This window comes from Gavia stellata, chromosome 2, assembly GCF_030936135.1.
Source record: "Gavia stellata isolate bGavSte3 chromosome 2, bGavSte3.hap2, whole genome shotgun sequence".
Taxonomy (NCBI): Eukaryota; Metazoa; Chordata; class Aves; order Gaviiformes; family Gaviidae; genus Gavia; species Gavia stellata.
Genome location: NC_082595.1, coordinates 113,421,840 through 113,440,533, shown reverse-complemented (window position 1 = coordinate 113,440,533; position 18,694 = coordinate 113,421,840). Strand labels below are relative to the sequence as shown.

The 18,694-nt window shown below is 49.0% G+C and overlaps 1 protein-coding gene across 2 annotated transcripts in view; it reads left to right on the top strand.

Annotated features, from left to right (window-relative positions):
* IFT172 (intraflagellar transport 172) overlaps nucleotides 1-18,694 on the top strand; it is a 41,252-nt gene that overhangs the window by 19,066 nt on the left and 3,492 nt on the right. For both annotated transcript variants that reach the window (XM_059831334.1, XM_059831326.1), the window contains exons 17-43: nucleotides 191-327; nucleotides 1,168-1,275; nucleotides 1,800-1,884; nucleotides 2,190-2,282; nucleotides 2,607-2,684; nucleotides 3,075-3,323; nucleotides 5,160-5,238; nucleotides 5,500-5,620; nucleotides 6,014-6,158; nucleotides 6,233-6,322; nucleotides 6,749-6,846; nucleotides 7,702-7,837; nucleotides 7,920-8,036; nucleotides 8,635-8,777; nucleotides 9,465-9,558; nucleotides 9,777-9,841; nucleotides 9,969-10,149; nucleotides 10,676-10,785; nucleotides 11,231-11,360; nucleotides 11,982-12,080; nucleotides 12,438-12,547; nucleotides 13,049-13,112; nucleotides 13,407-13,493; nucleotides 15,436-15,552; nucleotides 16,035-16,145; nucleotides 16,944-17,063; nucleotides 18,574-18,669. In XM_059831334.1, coding sequence (XP_059687317.1) covers nucleotides 191-327; nucleotides 1,168-1,275; nucleotides 1,800-1,884; nucleotides 2,190-2,282; nucleotides 2,607-2,684; nucleotides 3,075-3,323; nucleotides 5,160-5,238; nucleotides 5,500-5,620; nucleotides 6,014-6,158; nucleotides 6,233-6,322; nucleotides 6,749-6,846; nucleotides 7,702-7,837; nucleotides 7,920-8,036; nucleotides 8,635-8,777; nucleotides 9,465-9,558; nucleotides 9,777-9,841; nucleotides 9,969-10,149; nucleotides 10,676-10,785; nucleotides 11,231-11,360; nucleotides 11,982-12,080; nucleotides 12,438-12,547; nucleotides 13,049-13,112; nucleotides 13,407-13,493; nucleotides 15,436-15,552; nucleotides 16,035-16,145; nucleotides 16,944-17,063; nucleotides 18,574-18,669 — 3,063 coding nt within the window. The remainder of the gene's footprint in view (nucleotides 1-190; nucleotides 328-1,167; nucleotides 1,276-1,799; nucleotides 1,885-2,189; nucleotides 2,283-2,606; nucleotides 2,685-3,074; nucleotides 3,324-5,159; nucleotides 5,239-5,499; nucleotides 5,621-6,013; nucleotides 6,159-6,232; nucleotides 6,323-6,748; nucleotides 6,847-7,701; nucleotides 7,838-7,919; nucleotides 8,037-8,634; nucleotides 8,778-9,464; nucleotides 9,559-9,776; nucleotides 9,842-9,968; nucleotides 10,150-10,675; nucleotides 10,786-11,230; nucleotides 11,361-11,981; nucleotides 12,081-12,437; nucleotides 12,548-13,048; nucleotides 13,113-13,406; nucleotides 13,494-15,435; nucleotides 15,553-16,034; nucleotides 16,146-16,943; nucleotides 17,064-18,573; nucleotides 18,670-18,694) is intronic.

Genomic DNA, 18,694 nt, shown 5'->3' with positions numbered 1-18,694 from the left:
GTTAATATAGCAAGGAGCTGCTCAGTGGCTTTTTCATTCCCTCTGGTGAGATGAGGACGATATCTGCTTGGTGTGAGCTCATTCAGCAGAACTTAAATCAGCAGGGCTGTCGCAGTGCTGTCCTCACAACCCTGCTACCCCACATACTTTAGGAGAACATGGGAGTGTTGATAGCTGGTACTCTTTCCAGGGGGATATTGTAGACTTGGAACGGAATGATGGAAGGACTGAAGTGATAGTATCTGAAGGGGTGAACACTGTGTCCTATACCCTGGATGAAGGCCTCATAGAGTTTGGAACTGCCATTGATGATGAGGATTATCACAGGTAAGTGCTAGATGCACCACATGGTGATGGCAGTTAGCCCACTTCACATAACAGACATCTGAGGGTCAGCAATCCATGAACTACAGCAGCACAGCTTTCCATGCATAGTTGAAGTTTAAGCTCTGAGCATGGTGTTGGTGCCAGGTCTGGCTATAATGCGCAGCAGAGTCATTCAGGAGTGAATATTCAGCTTTTTCATCCTCACAGCTCTGTGGTTTCAAACACTGTGGCACAAGAGACTGGCCAGTCTAGTCCCATTGACACTGGCAGAAATTCACTGAAGGCAATTTTTCACTTAACTGCAGTGAATAAGTGTGTCTTCCATAGCAGCCAGATGTGAAGTGGTACTCAAGTGCTTTTGCTGCTGCCCCTCCAGGGATGGTGACAGTGTCATGGAAACATTTAGGAGCTGTGCAGAGTAAAAACTGACTGCCTGAAGCAGTCATGGTAGCCACCTGGGCATGGCTGACATTGTTACAGGGCTTTAAGATTGACCAGGGAAGAAAATTTCACATCTTCATAGCACTGATACCACTTGAGAGACTTTGCACCAGGGACTTATGTCAAACACAACACTTTGGACTTGTCCCACACTGCTACGGCCTTCTGGTGATCCTATGCCTCTAAGTACCTTAGCCCAGATAGGGCTCACCTAGGTGACTGAATTTTCCCCTGATGTGTCAGGCCCTGTGTTATACAGTCCTCTTCAGAACTGGTCACACACAGCTTGCTTTTTTTTCAGTGCAGCTCTTGTTAGGAAGCTCCTGTCTCAGCCTAGGATTTCCCTCAGAGAGCTCTTCTATTCTGGTACTGAAAGTCTGCATATCTCTCTGTTTCAAGGGCTACTGCATTTTTGGAGACACTGGAAATGTCGGCAGAGACGGAAGCCATGTGGAAGACCCTAAGCAGACTGGCTTTGGAAGCTAGACAGCTGCACATTGCAGAGAGGTACAGGAAGAAGCTATAATATCTTTCTGGCTTAAACACTCTCTTTGCTGAATCCCTCAGAGGAACCAGGATCTAACTAAAGATGTGTGGCCTGGAAGATTCAGTCCACTGAGAATTAAGTGTTCTCTATTCCAGGCAGTGACTTTGCCTTTTTATCCTAGACAGTAATGCTAGAACTGGGGACAGAAAGACATCACTCTGTAGCATAAATTTTTGCTGGTGGCAACCCAAAGCAATGTATAGCAAGGCTTCAGAGAGCTGACAGACATGGACAAGCTCAGTGCATCTCTGAAGCGTTGAAAAGTGAAGCATGGGCACTGGTCATGTCCATGGCTTCTCCCATGGAGCAGGGCTAGAGGGCACATCTGAACATGGGTCTTGGCAAAATCCTTCTCTTGAAGCAGGACTACACCACCTCTCCAGCTTGCAGAGCTGGGTCTGCCGCCCAGGTTCTGATTTTCTTTTCTTGGACCAAAAGTGAGCAACAAAACCCAGTTATTGACTAACTGCTTTGCTCTTTTCAGGTGCTTTGCAGCTCTGGGCAACATGGCAAAGGCTCGATTTCTGCATGAAACCAATACCATTGCTGACCAGGCAGCTCAAGAGCATGTGAGTCAAACTTTTTCTGCTGTGCAGGGCAGCTGCTTTCCTGTAAACACTTGCATACACATTATCTTCTACAGACCAGGACCTGGTTGTATAGAAACTGCTGATGTAATCCTTTATCCACACCTGCCAGGTCCCTCTTCTGGCTAGCCATTTCATATTGCTCCCATCTTGTCACTTCTGTGATTCTCATCTGTCTTCTGTTTCTGTAATGACACAGACCCCACCTGCAATCACCTCCCATGTACCATTCCAGAGCCTGTTCTTTCACTCAACAAACTGATTGAGCTAACTGATGTTGTCTGCAGGGTGGGGATGGTAGAGACCATTATCTGGTACGTGCCCGCTTGGCCATGCTAGACAAGAACTACAAGCTGGCAGAGATGATCTTCCTGGAACAAGTGAGTAAAGGAACAAGGAGCAGAAAAGGTCTCATTTCTTTCTGAGCAGGGAAGTTTGTGCCCTGGTGTGAAAGAGAAAAGGAAGAGGTCACTTGCTGGGAGAAGAGGTTTTGCGCTGAAATAGAAGGAGATATTTCTTGTTCTAAGGTGTAGGATTGCCCTGAGGTGCACGAAGAGGGTGAGGGTCGATGTATGTTCATGTAAAGGGGACGGTTCATTTTTTCAAGTGTTTTCTGCACATCTAACCCTGCCCACTGTGAGAGCTCAATGGCAGTGTGCCTGCTAAACGGAACCTTCAGGTTGACACTTTGCTCTCTGACACAGAATGCCACAGAGGAGGCCATGGACATGTACCAGGAGCTGCACATGTGGGATGAATGCATTGTGGTTGCCGAGGCCAAGGTACAGAATATAGCTGTGCTGAACTGTGGGCTGGGCTTGCTTGATAAGTCTTCTGGTTGGGAGTCCATTCAAGGTCTGGGTTCTCTTCACCTGCCCTATCAGGAGGGGCTCCAAGCAGAAGGGAAAGTTGCGCTGATGTAAGCATGGACCTGGGTGAATAGTGAGGGAGAAAAGCTACTGAAATTGGTTTAGGAGTGTCTGGGGCTTCAGAAAAGAATAGATGATGCAGCGGTACACAGGGCTGGCATTGTGGTTTCTGCTAACTGCAGTTGCTTAGTTTAACTGGGCAGCAAAGAGTCTGGTGCCATGAACTAGCTGTTCAGAGCCTGCAGGATGAGCAGGACAAGATCTTGCCTTGCCCAGGTCAACCGATGCTGCATTTCTCGACAGGGACACCTGATGCTGGATAAGTTGCGTCGGGGTTACTACCAGTGGCTGCTGGATACCCAGCAGGAAGAGAAGGCTGGGGAGGTCCAAGAGGGACAGGGTGACTACCTGGCAGCCATCAACTTATACCTGCGGGCAGGGCTGCCAGCCAAAGCAGCACGGCTGGCCATGAGCAGGGATGAGCTCCTGACCAATGGGGATGTCATCAACAGAGTCTCCACAGCACTGATCAGAGGAGAACTGTATGAACAGGTGAGTGGCCCACCCCATTGGGCTTTCTTCTTACTGGCATCAAAGCTGTTACCCTGTCCTCTGCATCTGTGAGATACAGGGGGACTGAGCTGGAAAACAGCAGATGTAATTCTGTGTGGATAAATTTGCAGTTAATATTTGGGAGGAAATCCTAACTGCATCCATGATACACGGGGTGAGGTCTAGAATTGCTGTTATTAGTCAGGAAAAAGATCACAGCTCATTGGCAACATGTCTCCGCAACATCAGCTGAGTGTTCAGTAATAGTCAAGGACACCCTTGGGAAGGTAGGAACCAACAGGAAAGGAGTTGTGGATCAAACAGAAAACTTGATATCACTGTGAAAATGTACAGTGCTTCCCCATAATACTACAAAAAATGATGGTACAGCTTTCATATAAGAATAGTCTAAATGGAAAAGCTAAGGAAGAAAAACAAAGGAGGTTATGAAGACGATCTGTTGAACCATGAATATCACAGAGAAGAGATTATTCTCTGTGTCTAATAACACAAAAAATTGGTAACAGGTGACAGTTTTAAAACAAAAGGGTGTTTTTCACGCAGCACATAATCATGTTAATGTAAGAAAGCAGTGCTGAGTCTGACCGGTGTACAGCTTGGTATCCTGGCCAACAGTGGCCTCTTGCAGAAAGGAATATAAAGAGCAGGGCAGGCAAACATACGGTGATACTTCCCCTAGTGTACTTTCATGGTTTCCAGCAGTTTGCAGACTAGTGTACCTGAACAGTTTTATTTTTATGTTTATGAGTTCTTGATGGGTTTTACTTCCATGAGCTTGTCAAATTATTGTTTGAACCATCTGTACTTTTTGATCTACAACGTTGGCTATGAGTTACCCAGTTCAGTTATGTGTTGTGTGAAAAAACCCACTTCTTTTTGCTGGCCTATTTTATATGCCCTGCTTAAATTACAGTTCTCCAGTCTCATTTTACCTTCAGCATTTTCTGACCATTTCGTTTTGACCCAAGATAATTTTGTGCTTTTCCAAACCTATCACCTTTTTTTAAGCCTTCAGTTGAAATGGTAACTGTGGAACTCATTGCTGCCAGATGTTTTATTACCAAAAGTATAAATGGTCCAAAAGCGATTAGACAAATCATGGAGGTAGAGTCTGTCAAAAGCCATTAAATATGATGATGTGAGGGCATCGTGACACAAACCGAGGAAGCTTCTACAATGCAGATTGTCAGAGACGGATAGATATAATGGAGGAAAGGCTGGTGTATACTTGCTCTGTTCTTACAATCTTTCTCTAGACGTGTGCTTTTGCCACCATTCAGATACTAAAGGGAATGAATCTTTGGTCTGCCAGGATAGCCTGTCGTATATTATGTTCTAAGTTCTACAAGCTTCAAGCCTCATCCCACCCTTTCCTTCATGCCACCCTTTCCAACAGGGTAAAAACTTTCTGCTCCAAGAGGCTGAGCTTCTCCTTTCACTACTCGTGCTCAGGGCTCCCATATGATCATCTGCACAGCGGAGCTCCTAGGGGCCGTGGTCATAGAAAAGGCTGTTGCTGCACCAGCCACTGTGCAGAGAAAGGAGGTTGTCACGAAAACTTTTATCTTGTTAGAAGATGGTACCCCAGAGAAACACTTGGGGTATGTCGATCAGCAGAGACGACAATGGTCTCAGCACATGCAGTCTTCCCTAGAAGTTCCCTTTTTTCTCATGGTCTTGGTTAGTGGGGAAGGCATAGCTGATGGAGAAGTCTGTGTGGCAGGACTGCCAAGCTCTGTACATGGGGCTGGTAGAGTACATGATGGTGTGGGGAAATAGTGGCTCTGGAAACTGGCAGCTTGTATTTGTCATTAGGCTGGAGACCTGTTTGAGAAGGTTGGAAACCCACGGAAAGCTCTGGAGTGCTACTGCAAGGGCAGTGCCTTCCTGAAAGGTACCGTGCAAAATATGTTCTTCCCCCATCCATCCCCAGCAGGAGCCTGGGTGCTCTGGCCTGGTGGCAACATGAGCTATTGCCCTGTAGCCCAGAGATGCCTAGATGCTCTGAAGCTTCCATGCTTTGTAGCCCATCAGAGCTGGAGTGGATTAGACAGTCACCATTCCCCTCCCTCTGTGCCCTGTCCAAGACCCACGTTTGCCTCACAGCCTGCTTCCTTGCTGGATTCAGCATAACAGCTATCATGTCCCCTTACAGCAGTGGAGCTGGCTCGCCTGGCATTTCCTGCAGAAGTTGTGAAGCTGGAGGAGGCCTGGGGAGACCATCTGGTGCAGCAGAAACAGCTGGATGCTGCTATTAACCATTTTATCGAAGCCAGGTGGGGGCAGGTGATGGCTGTATAACCAGCAGCAGTATAACCTGACAAGCTATGAAGTTGATATGGTTTGCTTAAATCAGCAGGGGATTTTGCCTGAGTAAGCCCCCTCAACCCCGCTTCACCAGTGCCCCTGGTGTTTATGTGCAGTCTCTGCTAGCCCTGACCATGGATGCCTTCCCGCATCTCTCCCAAGGTCTTTCAGCCCTGATTACTCTTCCCTGCTGTCCTAGTTCTTCCTTCTTTCCCCTTAGCTTGGCCAGATATTCAGATCCTTTTTGCTGTTCTAACCCAGGAAGAAGAACCAAGCAGCAGACCACTTTGGTCTCCCTGGCTTAACTCAGCTGGAGGAGATGGCTGCTGGCTGGCTGTAAAGAGTTATGGTTTTGATGCTAGGTGCTCGATTAAGGCCATTGAGGCAGCCTTGGGAGCCCGGCAGTGGAAGAAGGCCATCTACATTTTGGACTTGCAGGACAAACAGACAGCAGCCAAATATTACCACAAGATTGCCCAGCACTATGCAGCTTTACAGGAGTATCAGGTGAGGCCACAAACTACAATCACTGCTGCTCCGTGTGTCCCTTGGCACTGCTGAGTATGGTCATTTCCCTACAGGTTGCGGAGGAGCTGTACATCAAAGGAGACCAGACCAAGGATGCCATTGACATGTACACACAGGCTGGGCTCTGGGAACAGGCTCACAAGGTAGAGTCAGAAGCCAAAACTTCTGGGAACCTCAGCCCACTTGGTGAAATGTCTTTCATCAGGAGGTGGTGGTGCCTTGTGCACCAAAACCTGATCAGCAAGCACTCTTCCCAAAGGATGCGTGTAGGGCCATCCAGTAGCCAGCTAGAAGTCACTCCCTAGTATTCACATCCTGTCTGTGCCCTTCTTTACTTCAGCAGCCCCATGTGGGTGCACCTGTGATACAAATAGCACTCTCCGAAGGGGTTGGTCCTGTGTGCTTTGATCACAGTGACAAATGACTACCCATTCTCTCCAGAGCATATAACATGTATACCTGTTTGTAATGGGAAGGAAATTGGTTTTCCCCTTCTCCTTCACTACCATGTATCAAGAAATTGCTGTGCAGTGTGCTGTAGTTTCTCCCACGTGTGTTCCTTTTGGCAGCTGGCAATCAAGTGTATGAGTCAGGAAGATGTGTCTGTGCTCTATATAACCCAGGCCCAAGAGATGGAGAAGCAGGGCAAGTACAAAGAAGCAGAGAGGTGAGCATCTTCCTTGTTACTAGTCCAAGACTGAGCCCTGAAAAAACGGCTGTAGTGAGGAGGACCACTTTCCTGGGGGGGGAGTAGAGTTTGGGACTAGGGTTTGGAAAGGTCAGAGGTACTCTCTCCGCACGTGAAGACCTAAAGCTGATATTCCAGAGTTCATAGGAAGAAGAGTCACTGAATGTTAATGTATCTTTGTCCACCAGGACAGAGAGTAGGTCCAGGTGGGGTGCAGCTGACTCATGTAGCAGAGGAAATATAGCAAGGCTTTTCCCCACTGCAGAGTGCTACATCTGATCTGTCATGGTCAGCTGAGGATAAGATATGAAAAGTGGAGTGTTTCCCATCCACGTTACTAATGTTGTCGGTTCTAGATTAATAACAACACAATAAGGTTAGTAGGTATAGGGACAAACACAGCTGTGTATCCAATGCCATGGTACCTGATCTCAAGGATGCCCAGTACCTGAAAGGGCGCATTACAGCTGCTGAGGTCACATTGGGTTTAATCTTTTTGCTGGCCTATATGAGTAAGTTGAGCTGACATTATCACGTTACCATCCCAACAGGACTGACAGCCTCAGGTTGGAGGCCAAGATGAGAACAGGTCACAGAAGCTCAGAGGCTCCCTCCAAGTCAGAACTCAGGTTGACAAGTGAGGATGGAGGGAATAACTTTGCTCTACTGCAGCTGATGGTGGCATAACAGAAGGGCTCTATCTAAGCAGTGTTCAGCCTTGCAGACCACAACAGTCATGCTGCACACCAGTCATGCCTTTTGGCAGGATGCAGAGAGACTGCAAGGACTGGTCACATCCTTGGCTGAGCCATTTGAATGTGCTTGTGTTCCCAGGCTGTATATCACTGTGAATGAACCTGATTTGGCCATCACCATGTACAAGAAGTGTAAGATGTATGATGAGATGGTTTGTCTAGTGGCCAAGTACCATAAGGACTTACTCAGTGATACCCATCTGCACCTGGGCAAGGTGAGTGCATCTCAGAGCAGGTGATCAACTGGGCCAAGCAGGGACAAGAGTGTCACTAACTCATTGCCTCTGATGATTGCAGGAGCTGGAGGCAGAGGGCCACTTACAGGAGGCTGAGTACCACTACCTAGAAGCTAAGGACTGGAAAGCCACAGTAAACATGTACAGAGTGAATGACATGTGGGAGGAAGCTTACAGGGTAATAATCACTTCACAGCTACCCCACTGTGCAGGGATCAGGCTTTGACTGCAGGATTCTGGTAGGAACTGCTCTGTCTCTATTGACTGCAAAATTTGAAGACTTGGCATACATACCTAGCTTGAGCATGTGGCACAGCACTGGAGGCTCTTGTGCCTGCCACTGTGCAGCAGTGCACCCCAAAAGCAGGGCTTGACCCCTAGCCACTCTGCAGCACTGCCTTCCTCCAGGCACTGCTCTGCTCCTAACCACTGCACCGTGTTGTAGGTATTGCTCTGCCCATAGCCACTCTGTAGCAGGCCCTCCAACACTGCTCCCCTCCAGTGTGGACACAGATTGCCAGGGGTCACTTCTGCTGACCTAACAGTAGTATGGGCCATGCTGAGGAGGCAGCAGCCTCTTCTCTGCTCTGCCATGTAAAGCCTTTGTCTCACTCTCCCCAGTGCAGTGGTGGCTACAGAAGGGTTCCTCAGGAGACAACAGTTGGTTTTGGTGCTCTCTCATGATGACAGGCATCATGTGAGACAGGAGTCCTGGCTCAGCCTCCTGAAGATGAAATGGATGCATTGCGCTCTTCTGCTTTCTTTGCTTTGGATAGGTGGCCAAGGCACATGGGGGGGCAAACTCCTATAAGCACGTGGCCTACATGTGGGCAAAGAGCCTGGGTGGAGAGGCAGCTGTGAAACTCCTCAGTAAATTTGGACTTCTGGAGATGGCCATTGACCATGCAGCAGACAGCGGGTAAGCAGGTCCATCAGCCCAGCACTTCTCTCCCATCTGTCCGACCTGAGAAAAAAGGGGTGGCCCAAGATAACTGTATGCACATGATAGCTGCAGGTCTAGGGTACAGCATGTCTTCCCCCACCCCACCTGTACTTCTTCACATGGGCATTCCGCTTCCTTGACACATGCCACTTCCTGTCCACCCGTTAGTCTCTCACATGTCAAGTCAGAGCTGGGCAGGCAAAAGCAGTTTGCCCTTTAGCCTCAGCAGGGGGGGGGGCTTGTGAGAGCCTCTGAACACAGGAGGAGGTATTCTTCATGTCACCATAAGTAACTGCCTGCCAGGAGAGTTTTGGCCCCACTCTGCACCTGGCAGACTGCGCTGCCACTCACTGCTGCTCTCCCCCAGCTCTCCCACATCACTAGACTCCTGAGAGTCTTGTGGCCTCCCCTTAGGGTTGGACCAAGGGCCTCTGGCACTAACAGCAGGGGTGAAAGAGCTGAATTTCCTTAGTGGGGGCTCTAAAAGCTCCTGTTCTCTGGTCAGGAACAGGAGGAATGGGCAGTGCCCATTCACTTGGGACCCTCTGTATCCCCTCTGTCCGCTCCCAGTGTCTTGTGCTCTACTTGATGTCTTGCTCTTGATGAAGGCATGTCCTCATAGCACATAGTCCTGCTCTCACCCCATTTTCTCTTTCGTTGAAGGGTCTTTGAATTTGCTTTTGAACTGGCCCGCCTCTCCATGAAGCAGAAGATGCCAGAGATCCACTTAAAGTATGCCATGTTCCTAGAAGATGAGGTAATTTTACCTCCTGAAATAGGTGGGAGTTCCCTGGTCACTCAAGTAGTTGAACAGTTGGGGTCTGCAGTCACTGCTCACCCAAAAGGCTCCATGATTACAGCCGCGAGTGTCCACACACACCTTTGTTTCATAAATCCTCTCTGCCTTAGTAGAGGAGGTCATGTGGTGGTATCATGGCAGGAAAGCACACAAGCAAATTCTTTCCTCTCTCCTAGGGCAAATTTGAAGAGGCTGAAGCAGAATTTATTAAAGCTGGGAAACCCAAGGAGGCAGTGCTGATGTATGTATCCTTCCCCATCCTGGCCTGCTGCATCTCCTTTCCCCGTGTTATGCCAGCCTGGTTGCTTCTCCAGCATTGGTCTGCTCCTTGCCATCCCTCTTGTTAGATCTCATGTTGATTCCCCTAGGTTTGTGCATAACCAGAACTGGGATGCTGCACAGCGTGTAGCTGAGGCTCATGACCCAGACAGCGTGGCTGATGTGCTTGTGGGACAGGCACGTTTTGCCTTTGAGCAGACAGAGTTCCAGAAAGCAGAGGCCTTCCTCCTGCGAGCACAGAGACCTGAGCTGGCAATAAAGTACTACAAGGTGAGCATAGTCTGTAGCAACATCATTGCCTTCCTCGCTGTTTGGGTGGAGGAAGAGTGAAATCCATCTCCCAGCTCTCCCTGTCAGCTTAGTAGCCAAAGAGAAACCATTAACTCAGGTGGTTCCTAGGAGAACTTCATTTTGTCCTGCTCTGAGAAGACTGAACCAGTAGAGCTTTCACAGCATAGCTTAGCTCTCTCACAGCTCTGGGAGGAAGTATCCTGCCAGAAGGCTATGGGCGGTCCTCAGGGGTAGCACGAGTGGATGCATTTGGAGACTGTAAGTGCTCATTCCACAGAGGTGGCTAGGATGGATGGGCACTTTCCCCTGAGGTAGCCTGGGTGAATGTATAGACAAAGGTGCCATTTTAGGGGAGGAAAGAATTGGATGGTGCTGCTGTGGTTGTTTCTTCCAGCGGGTCCTCTGGCAAGATGACACGAGAAGCTAGATGTGTTATGTGATGCCAGGAGTGTGGGGGATCCTGGTGAACTGGTGAAAATTTCTCCTCCATGTTGTGCTTGTGCAGGAGGCTGGCATGTGGAGCGAGGCCCTGCGGATCTGCAAGGAATACGTGCCTAGTCGGCTAGAAGAGTTACAGGAGGAGTGCAGCAAGGAGGCTGCCAAGAAGGGCTCCAGGTAAGGAATGCTGTGGTCAGGGAACAGACAGGTGCCTCTTCCCCTAGGCCATTGTGCTGATGCCTTGCAGAGATAGCCTGACCAGATCCCTGACATCCAGTTGTTTCCTTTTTGAGGACTCTGGACTTCTTTCTGCATAGGTTTCCTAACATCCTTCCTCCTTGCTCTGGGAGACTCCAGGCTTATTCTTGCCATCCAAGGTCTCCCAGATGTCTTCTTACTACTTACAGATCTCCCAGGTCTCCTGAAGTGCCAGCGCTTCTCCATAGTCCTTAACCAATCTCCACAGCATTGGCCGTGTGCATTCCTTGTCACACGCTCACCCCGCTCTGAGGACCCTGACTTACCTCTCCTCTGCACCTCCCTGCCCATGCCCTACACACTGTCTACAGGATCTCTGTGGTAGCATCCCAGTCTTGCTCACAGCCTGCATTCCTCCCTACAGAGGAACAGAAGGGCTGCTGGAGCAGGCCCGGGAGTGGGAGCAGGCTGGGGAACACGCCAGGGCAGTGGACTGCTATCTGAAAGTGCGGGATCCCAGCAACAGTGTCCTGATGGAGAAGTGCTTGCTGAAGGTACAGTCAGGGGCTATGACTCCCTTCATCTGCTCTGCTGTCTAGGAGGTCTCCCACAACCTGCAGTGCATCCCAGAGATACCTCAGTCACTGCAGGGCACAAGAGAGGATCTGCAGGCTCCGGTGACCACGGGGTCTGAAAGCCTTCATGGCTATTCTCTTGAGCCATGACGGGCTGTGTGCTCACCCAGCACTGCACTGACATCCTTGCTCTGGCACCACTTCCAGCAGCATGCCGGTGTCTTTGTGTCCATATCTCCATGCACTGAAGAGCTGGACTTTATGACTTAGACCTTGGCTAGATGAGTGCCCTTTCTTCTTCTCGTAGTCCGTGTCCACTGGCCTTTGGGTTGTGTTCTTGTTCATACTTTTCACTCATACGTGTGCCCTTGTACCAACCTCAACAACAATTACGTCCTTGTCTGATCTTCTCCCATGTGTGAAAGCAGCTGGACTTTGCTTCTCTGAATTGCTGAAGCGAGCTGTCATTTCTTTTCCCCTTTCCCCATAGTTCAAGCACTCCGGACTCTTAGTCTTTTAGCTGGGACTGAGCTTTTCCCAGCTTCATCCCTCTCTTGAACAGCTCTTATCACTTGTGCTGCTGACAATTTCTCTTCACAGGCTGCTGAGTTGGCTATTAAATTCTTGGGTCAGTCACAGAGCATGGAGGTGGCGCGGACCGTGGCTCCTCAGCTGGTGGCCATGAAGAAATACAGTGCGGTGAGGGCTGGCTCCTGTCCCCAGACTACTGACGAAGCAGTGATATAGGAAGGGAGAGCTCTATCCAAGGGAAGGAGGCCAAGTCACATCCTGGGGTGATGGGTGGATGGCCCTATCCAGAGTTAGGCAGCGCACAGTCCTCAAGGAGGAGGAAGGAGGGAAAGGGATAAAGTCCTGGAATAGCGTGAGAGAGCCAAGCCTTGGGAGCAGGCAGGGAGGAGAGAAGGGGGTTATCTTTTGGGAAGAGACTTTCTGTTGTTGCTGTGTGCTGGTCACTTCCAACAGCACCAGCTCCAGCCTGGGCTGCAGGGTGCCTTTGGGGTTTCATCTCCCATGGGACTGTCTCTGGCCCTGCAGGCAGCTGAACTCTACCTCAACTTGGACCTCATCCAAGAAGCTATTGATGCCTTCATTGAAGGGGAGGAATGGAGCAAAGCCAAGCGTGTTGCTAAGGAGTTGGACCCCAGGTATGCCCTGAACTTCTCAAATTATACTCTTCCTGCTCCCTCTCCCACCCCAAGATGATCCCTTGTCCTGTCCTGTCCTGCTGCCCTCGGGTTCCCTGGATTCTCCCCACAGTGGCCTTCCCAGGCTCGACAGGGCACACTCTCCACAGCTGCCCTTCCCAAGCCATTTACCATCCTGACACTTTTCTGTTGCCACACATCCCATGGAAATCGTTATCCCCTTTTGTCCCATCCCCATTTCCCCTTCCCTTGGCGTAATCCTGTGCATGCATTTCCTTCTGAAAGCCCTGTGATCCCTTTCTCTCCTCACATGTCATATTGCAAAGAGCTGCCTAGACCCTTTATTTCCCCTTCTACCTACGGTCCCAGCAGCAGGCCAGAAAGATATGGCACAGCTGTAGGTCCTCTTTTTCCCAAAGTAGACAAAATTGAATCCAGCCTCTGCACTGATGCAAGACACTATTAGTCTTGCTGCCTATTAAGATTCTTTCTACCCTGTAGGTCAGAGGAGTATGTGGACCAGCGTTACAAGGAGTATTTAAAGAACCAAGGAAAGGTAGATTCGGTACGTATTTGGGATGTCTCACAGGCTAGGGAGTGACGCCAGGATCTGTGCAGATCCTTGGGACCTTTCTCGAGGGGCTTTTGCCTGAATATGCCCACAGGTGAGGAGTCTGTGTGTGCCTGTGAGTCATGGTTTCTGCGTACCAGATGGGTCACAATGGATCTGTGCTTCCATAGCATAGAAGGGGAGGGATGGTGTGTATGTGAAGAAGGGATCTGGGTGGGCTGATGCCTGCCTTGATGTTGGTAGGAAACCTTGCCTGCACAGTGAATTTATGGTTGTTTCCACCCCCAGCTAGTGGGAATAGATGTCATGGCTGCTTTGGATATGTATGCAGAGCAAGAGCAATGGGAGAAGTGCCTGGAGGTTGCAGCTAAGCAGGTGAGTGCCTGTGTGAGCCCTCAGGAGACAGACATGGGGTCCTGGCTCTCTGAAGCAGGGGCAGCAGGAATGACTGGGCAAGGCAAAGCAGCCATTTCTGTGGGGAGCATGGGGGGTCACTGCAGCAGCTCAAAAAAAGACCTCTCCACTGTCCCCATCTTGGCCAATCAGGCCCAGTAGGGAAGCATTAGAACCCAGAAGCATATTGTGTTTAAATTTTGTGATTAATGGAGCACTGGAAAAAGCTAAATGAGTTGTTTGGGCTGGAAGTAATTGGTACCATGGAAACAAAGAGACTTGTAAAAGAAAGCCACCTTTCTACATGTTCTTTAGAGGTCTGGTGTCAGTAGAAATGAGGCATCCTCGTCGTGAAAGCAAATTTGACTTTTTTTTTTTCCTTTTTACTGACCTAAAACTAGCAAATTACCTCAGCAGAGTGATAAAAATGGAGAAAAGCAAAATGAAACTGTTTTACAGTGCTAGTTCAATGCAGTAACAGGAGGAGAAGGCTCTAGATTACCAGGATCTACTTTGAGAGTTTGTATTCAGTGGTTATTGATTGGTTATTGGTTATTGATTCAATGGTTATTGACAAAGGAGCTAAACTAAGGGCAGGTGTTGATTCTTTGAAGTGGGGCATTGCCTCAGATCAAGTAACAGGGCAGTCCCTGGCAATGGAGTCTGCAGTTAGTGGAGACATCACAGCTAATCACTCAGGCAAACACTGATAACTTGGACAAGCACTGGTAATGGGTTGTACTGTATTTTTATAACTTTGTTTCTAAGGCAGTAACCAGTAACCTGAGTTTGGGCTCTGCTACAGTAAACTTGATTTCTTTTTGACTTGGGCTTCTCTGGTGATAAGAATGGTCTTTGACGTAGTAGTTGTTATCTTGGAGACTTCCATGCTGATGTTCTAATTATCAGGAGATACCACTGTTGATCTTCCATAAAGAATAACTTCACACTCAGTTGAATGGTAAAGGCTTAATCATCAGTTTTATTGTCAGCCAGGCACAACACTACTACATTTAGTCCAAGAAGATGTTAGTCTGTTTATGCCTCTAAGAGAGCATTAGCACAACCTTGCTCCGTGACCAGTGCAGAATTTCATTACTTTTGGCTCAGCTTTTCTACAGTTATTATACAGGAAAAAAGTTACATTTATCAAAACAGGTCACATACCAGACTTACTCTTTATCCCAAACTGTTCTGTACTTAGTGTTTCACCAGCATCCACATCTGGATGTTCAAGTTCTAGACGTATCATTGGGGCACTGGTCTCTCTTGTGCTTAATAAACTTATTTCCATTGCTCGTCTTTTGAAAGGATTGCACATTTTATGCCATCTTCTTCATCTCATCATTACTGTCTTTAAGTCTGTGGGAAATAGGTCTTTCCTCAGTTGAATTTCTGTAAGACCAACTACAGTCAGTCCTTAGCAAAGTGTTTATGTGATCAGCACATGTATAAGCAGCACTCCAAGGAGGCCTCCAGTCCCAGAGATCCGACAGCATTTGAATAATGGACTAGAGCAGCCTTGCAAATTATGAACGTCTTGAGTCCACAAAGTGTTTTGATTCATTCTTTCATTAGACTACAGACTGGTTTATAATTGGTACCTGTGGTGCCACATTGTGGAGATACTGCATCCTTTAGGTGTTTGGCAGTATTCCTTTGGCAAATGGTGAACAGCTGAAAAACAGTTTTAGTTCCATGTGTGGAAGGATCAGCACAGCATCAGCTAGTCAGGATTAGAGGGGTCAAGTGGGGCGCAAATAAAAAACCAGGTGTGCTGTGTGCAGTCTGTCTGATTAGCTGGTCTTGCCCTTTGGGACTCGGGTGTATGGGTGTGTGTACATGCATCTGAAACTGTCCCTACCAAGAGACAAGCGGTCAGTTCATGAATCTCATGCTACTGCTTTCTGTTTGCCTTCTCCAGAACTATAAAGTCTTGCACAAGTATGTAGCTCTGTATGCAACCCACCTCATCCGGGAGGGCAGTTGGGACAAAGCCCTGAGCCTGTATGTCCATCATGGAGCACCCGCCAACCCACAGGTAATGAAAGCAGCATGACATCGCAGTGTGAGTTGCCAGAGTGTGCTGTGATCTGCTACGTGAGTCAGGCTTCCAGTCCAGCGCTGGGATTGCCAAGTGTTCACCATGTCCAAGCCACTTCAGCCCTGCTGTGGATTCTTCCAGAGGCTCCTCAGCTAGAGGACTAAAGGCAATCTGCTGGCATATTCTCCATGGGGAAGGAGCAGGGGGGAGTTGAGCATTTGTGTTTGTTTTGAACACCAAGTCCAGAATAAAATGAACCATGTTTGCCTCTCTGAGAGCACTGGCTGCCTGAAGAATTCTTCCCCATTTCCCTGCCGCTCCTGTAGCACCCCTTGCAACGACCAATCTGCAGCAGTGTGCTCCAGGAGCCTGTGTGCAGAGCTGCCATCCCCTCAGCCTGTGCTTGACAGCAGGAGAGCTCCAGACTTTTGCCGATTCCCCATCTGGCTCCCTCAAGATTTCTCTCCTTTTTGTTGCAGAACTTCAACATTTACAAGCGTCTCTTTGTGGAGATGGTGAATGCGTCTGGCATGAATTGTGCCGAGGCGTACACCAGCTGGGCTGACCTGCGTGATGTTCTCTTCCATCTGGTGAGTGTGGGCTGTGGCCACCACTGCCTGTTAAAGTCCAACACGCTGGTGGCTCCTGGCAGGGGAGAAAGAAGAACCAGTCTCTAACCAGGTGACATGGGCAGTATTTGTAGAACACGGGCTGAGGGGAAATGGGGAAATGTCCACAATGTGGACTGTAGAACAACGGCATCCTGTGAAGTGGACATGGCTGGGCAAGAGAAGTCAGGGCAGGAGATGACCCTGCACTCAAGGCCAAATCATAGAAGTGGATCTGGACGTTGGCACTTCCAGAGCTCACTGTGTCACTGCTGCATGGGAGCCTTTCACAACATGCCCACTTCTCGTCCTACACCCATATTCAGCAGCCTGGGTGGGGCAAGGACCTGGGGAAAGCACAGAACTACTGAGCCTGGAAAGTACGAGTCCTCCCCATCTCCCCAGAGATGCTTAGAGCCTTCTGCTCTTTCTTCCCTGTCCCAAAATACCTCAGCCAGAGCCCATGATTGCCTCTTTTCTGTTCCTGTCCCACCTCTAGCACAAACAAAAGCCACAAATCCCCCTTTGTCCATCCAAACTCACCCCGGCTTCCAGTGCTGTCTGTTGTTGCAGTACTGCTGGCTCTCCCCTTCTCCCACAGACTTCTCCCTTCAGCACTCTGTAAGACCCAGAGGACCGAAGGCCCGGCCCTTTTCCAGTCCCCAGAGGTGCCTGGATATTTCAGATCCTTCTCTCTCCCAACTTTTCCCTGGACTCAAGTGGATGAAGAGTGCCCTTGTGTTCTCATGTTCTCAATTACTCTCCTTTTCTCTTCTTCAGTGTGAAAACTTAGTAAAGTCAAGTGAGGCAAACACTCCAGCACATGAAGAGTTTGAAACGATGCTGCTGATCTCTCACTACTATGCCACCCGCTCTGCTGCTCAGGGTGTGAAGCAACTGGTAAAGTTTTTGAAGTTCCTTTGCCAGGTCACCACCCTGAGTGCAAAACCCTGTGGGGATGTGCAGGTTCAGGGCTATCCATAGTTCACTATTCCACTTCATGGATCACTTACTTACACATCATGGATGCATGAGAATGCGACTATACTGCTCTGGGAGACCACCACTAGCAAGTGGAACTGGAGATAAGTCCTCTCTGACTCCTTATAGTGGGACCTGCTCTCAGCCACTGAGGCTGAGATGTAAACCAGTGGGAAGCTGATCCGTATGATTGGCATGACTTGTAAGAGCAGAGGCACCAGTAGAAATTTAGGGATCACACAAAAATCTGGTCTTCCCAGGAGAGGCATTGCTTCCTCTTCAGCTGTCCTGGCCCAAGAGAGCTGCTGGGCTTCACACATGGTCTTGAGAGCAGATTGGCTTTGAGCAGGGCTTTGGGAGCTCATGGGCCTGTGTGCTTGGCATCACAGAGGGCTTTGGCAGATACTGGACTTATGTGCTGGGCCTTCTGTGGGGCTTTGTGAGCTCATGGGCCTGGGTACCAGGCCTCGCAATGCACTCTGTGTATTTTTGAGTCTTACGTGCACTGGGATTTGTTCTGGGCCATGATATATAGCAGAGTCGCTGCTGAAGTCTTGATCCATATGGGATTGTGGAATTGTGAGAGCGCTGTATGAGTGTGGGACTGGAGCTGTGATAGAGCAGGCTGTGAAAAAGAAAGGTTGCCACAGCTAGGACCCCAGTAAAAGTCATGGGGGAGACTGGGGCTTCCCCATGGCAGCGTGTGTAGATGTTGGGGGGTCCAGAGACATGTCATACAGAAAGAAAGAGCCAAGTCTGATGTCTTGGAAACCTGTACAGACCCACACAGTTGTAGAATGTTGCGGTGTTGGGTAGCCTATTTGGGACCATGAAGGAGGGGTGGCCTTCCCAGTTCTGGTGTGATGAGAACCCATCTGGCAAGCAGAAAAGTGAAATCTCCCTTGAATTGCTCACCCCAACTCCAAAATTCTTATGTGATTGAATACAAGAAAAAACTTACTGTGACTGCGGCTGAACACCGGAACAGGTTTCTTGGAGAGGTTGGAGAGTCTCCATCCCTTGAGATACTCAAAACCTGACCAGATAGATACCTTCCTGAACAACCTGCTATAGCTGAATCTGCTTTGAATGGGGCAGGGGAGTGGACTAGGTGATCAGCAGAGATCCCTTCCAACCTCAACTATTCTGTGACTCAAACAGTGGAAGTTTGGGTGTGGTGTCTAGAAAAAAGCAAGATTTATAAAGCAGAACAACTTTATCTTCAGGTGACAGTCCTCCTGTGCGTTCACATAGTGAGGGTACTTAGGGTCAGGACTGAAGTTTTTGACCATTGCTTGTTAAACATGTTGGGAATACGTGGGTGCAGAGTCCCTGCTGTGAGTCCGGGGCAGTATGATCTCATGAGATCCCTTCCGACCTGGTTTTTCTGTGCTGATTGTGGTGGCTTTACTGTCCCCTGTGTCTGCAGGACACTGTGGCTGCCAAGCTGTCCATTTCCCTGCTGCGCCATACTGAGCTCCTCCCTGCAGACAAGGTTTTCTATGAAGCTGGGATAGCAGCCAAGGTAAGAGCTATCTGCCACCAGAGCA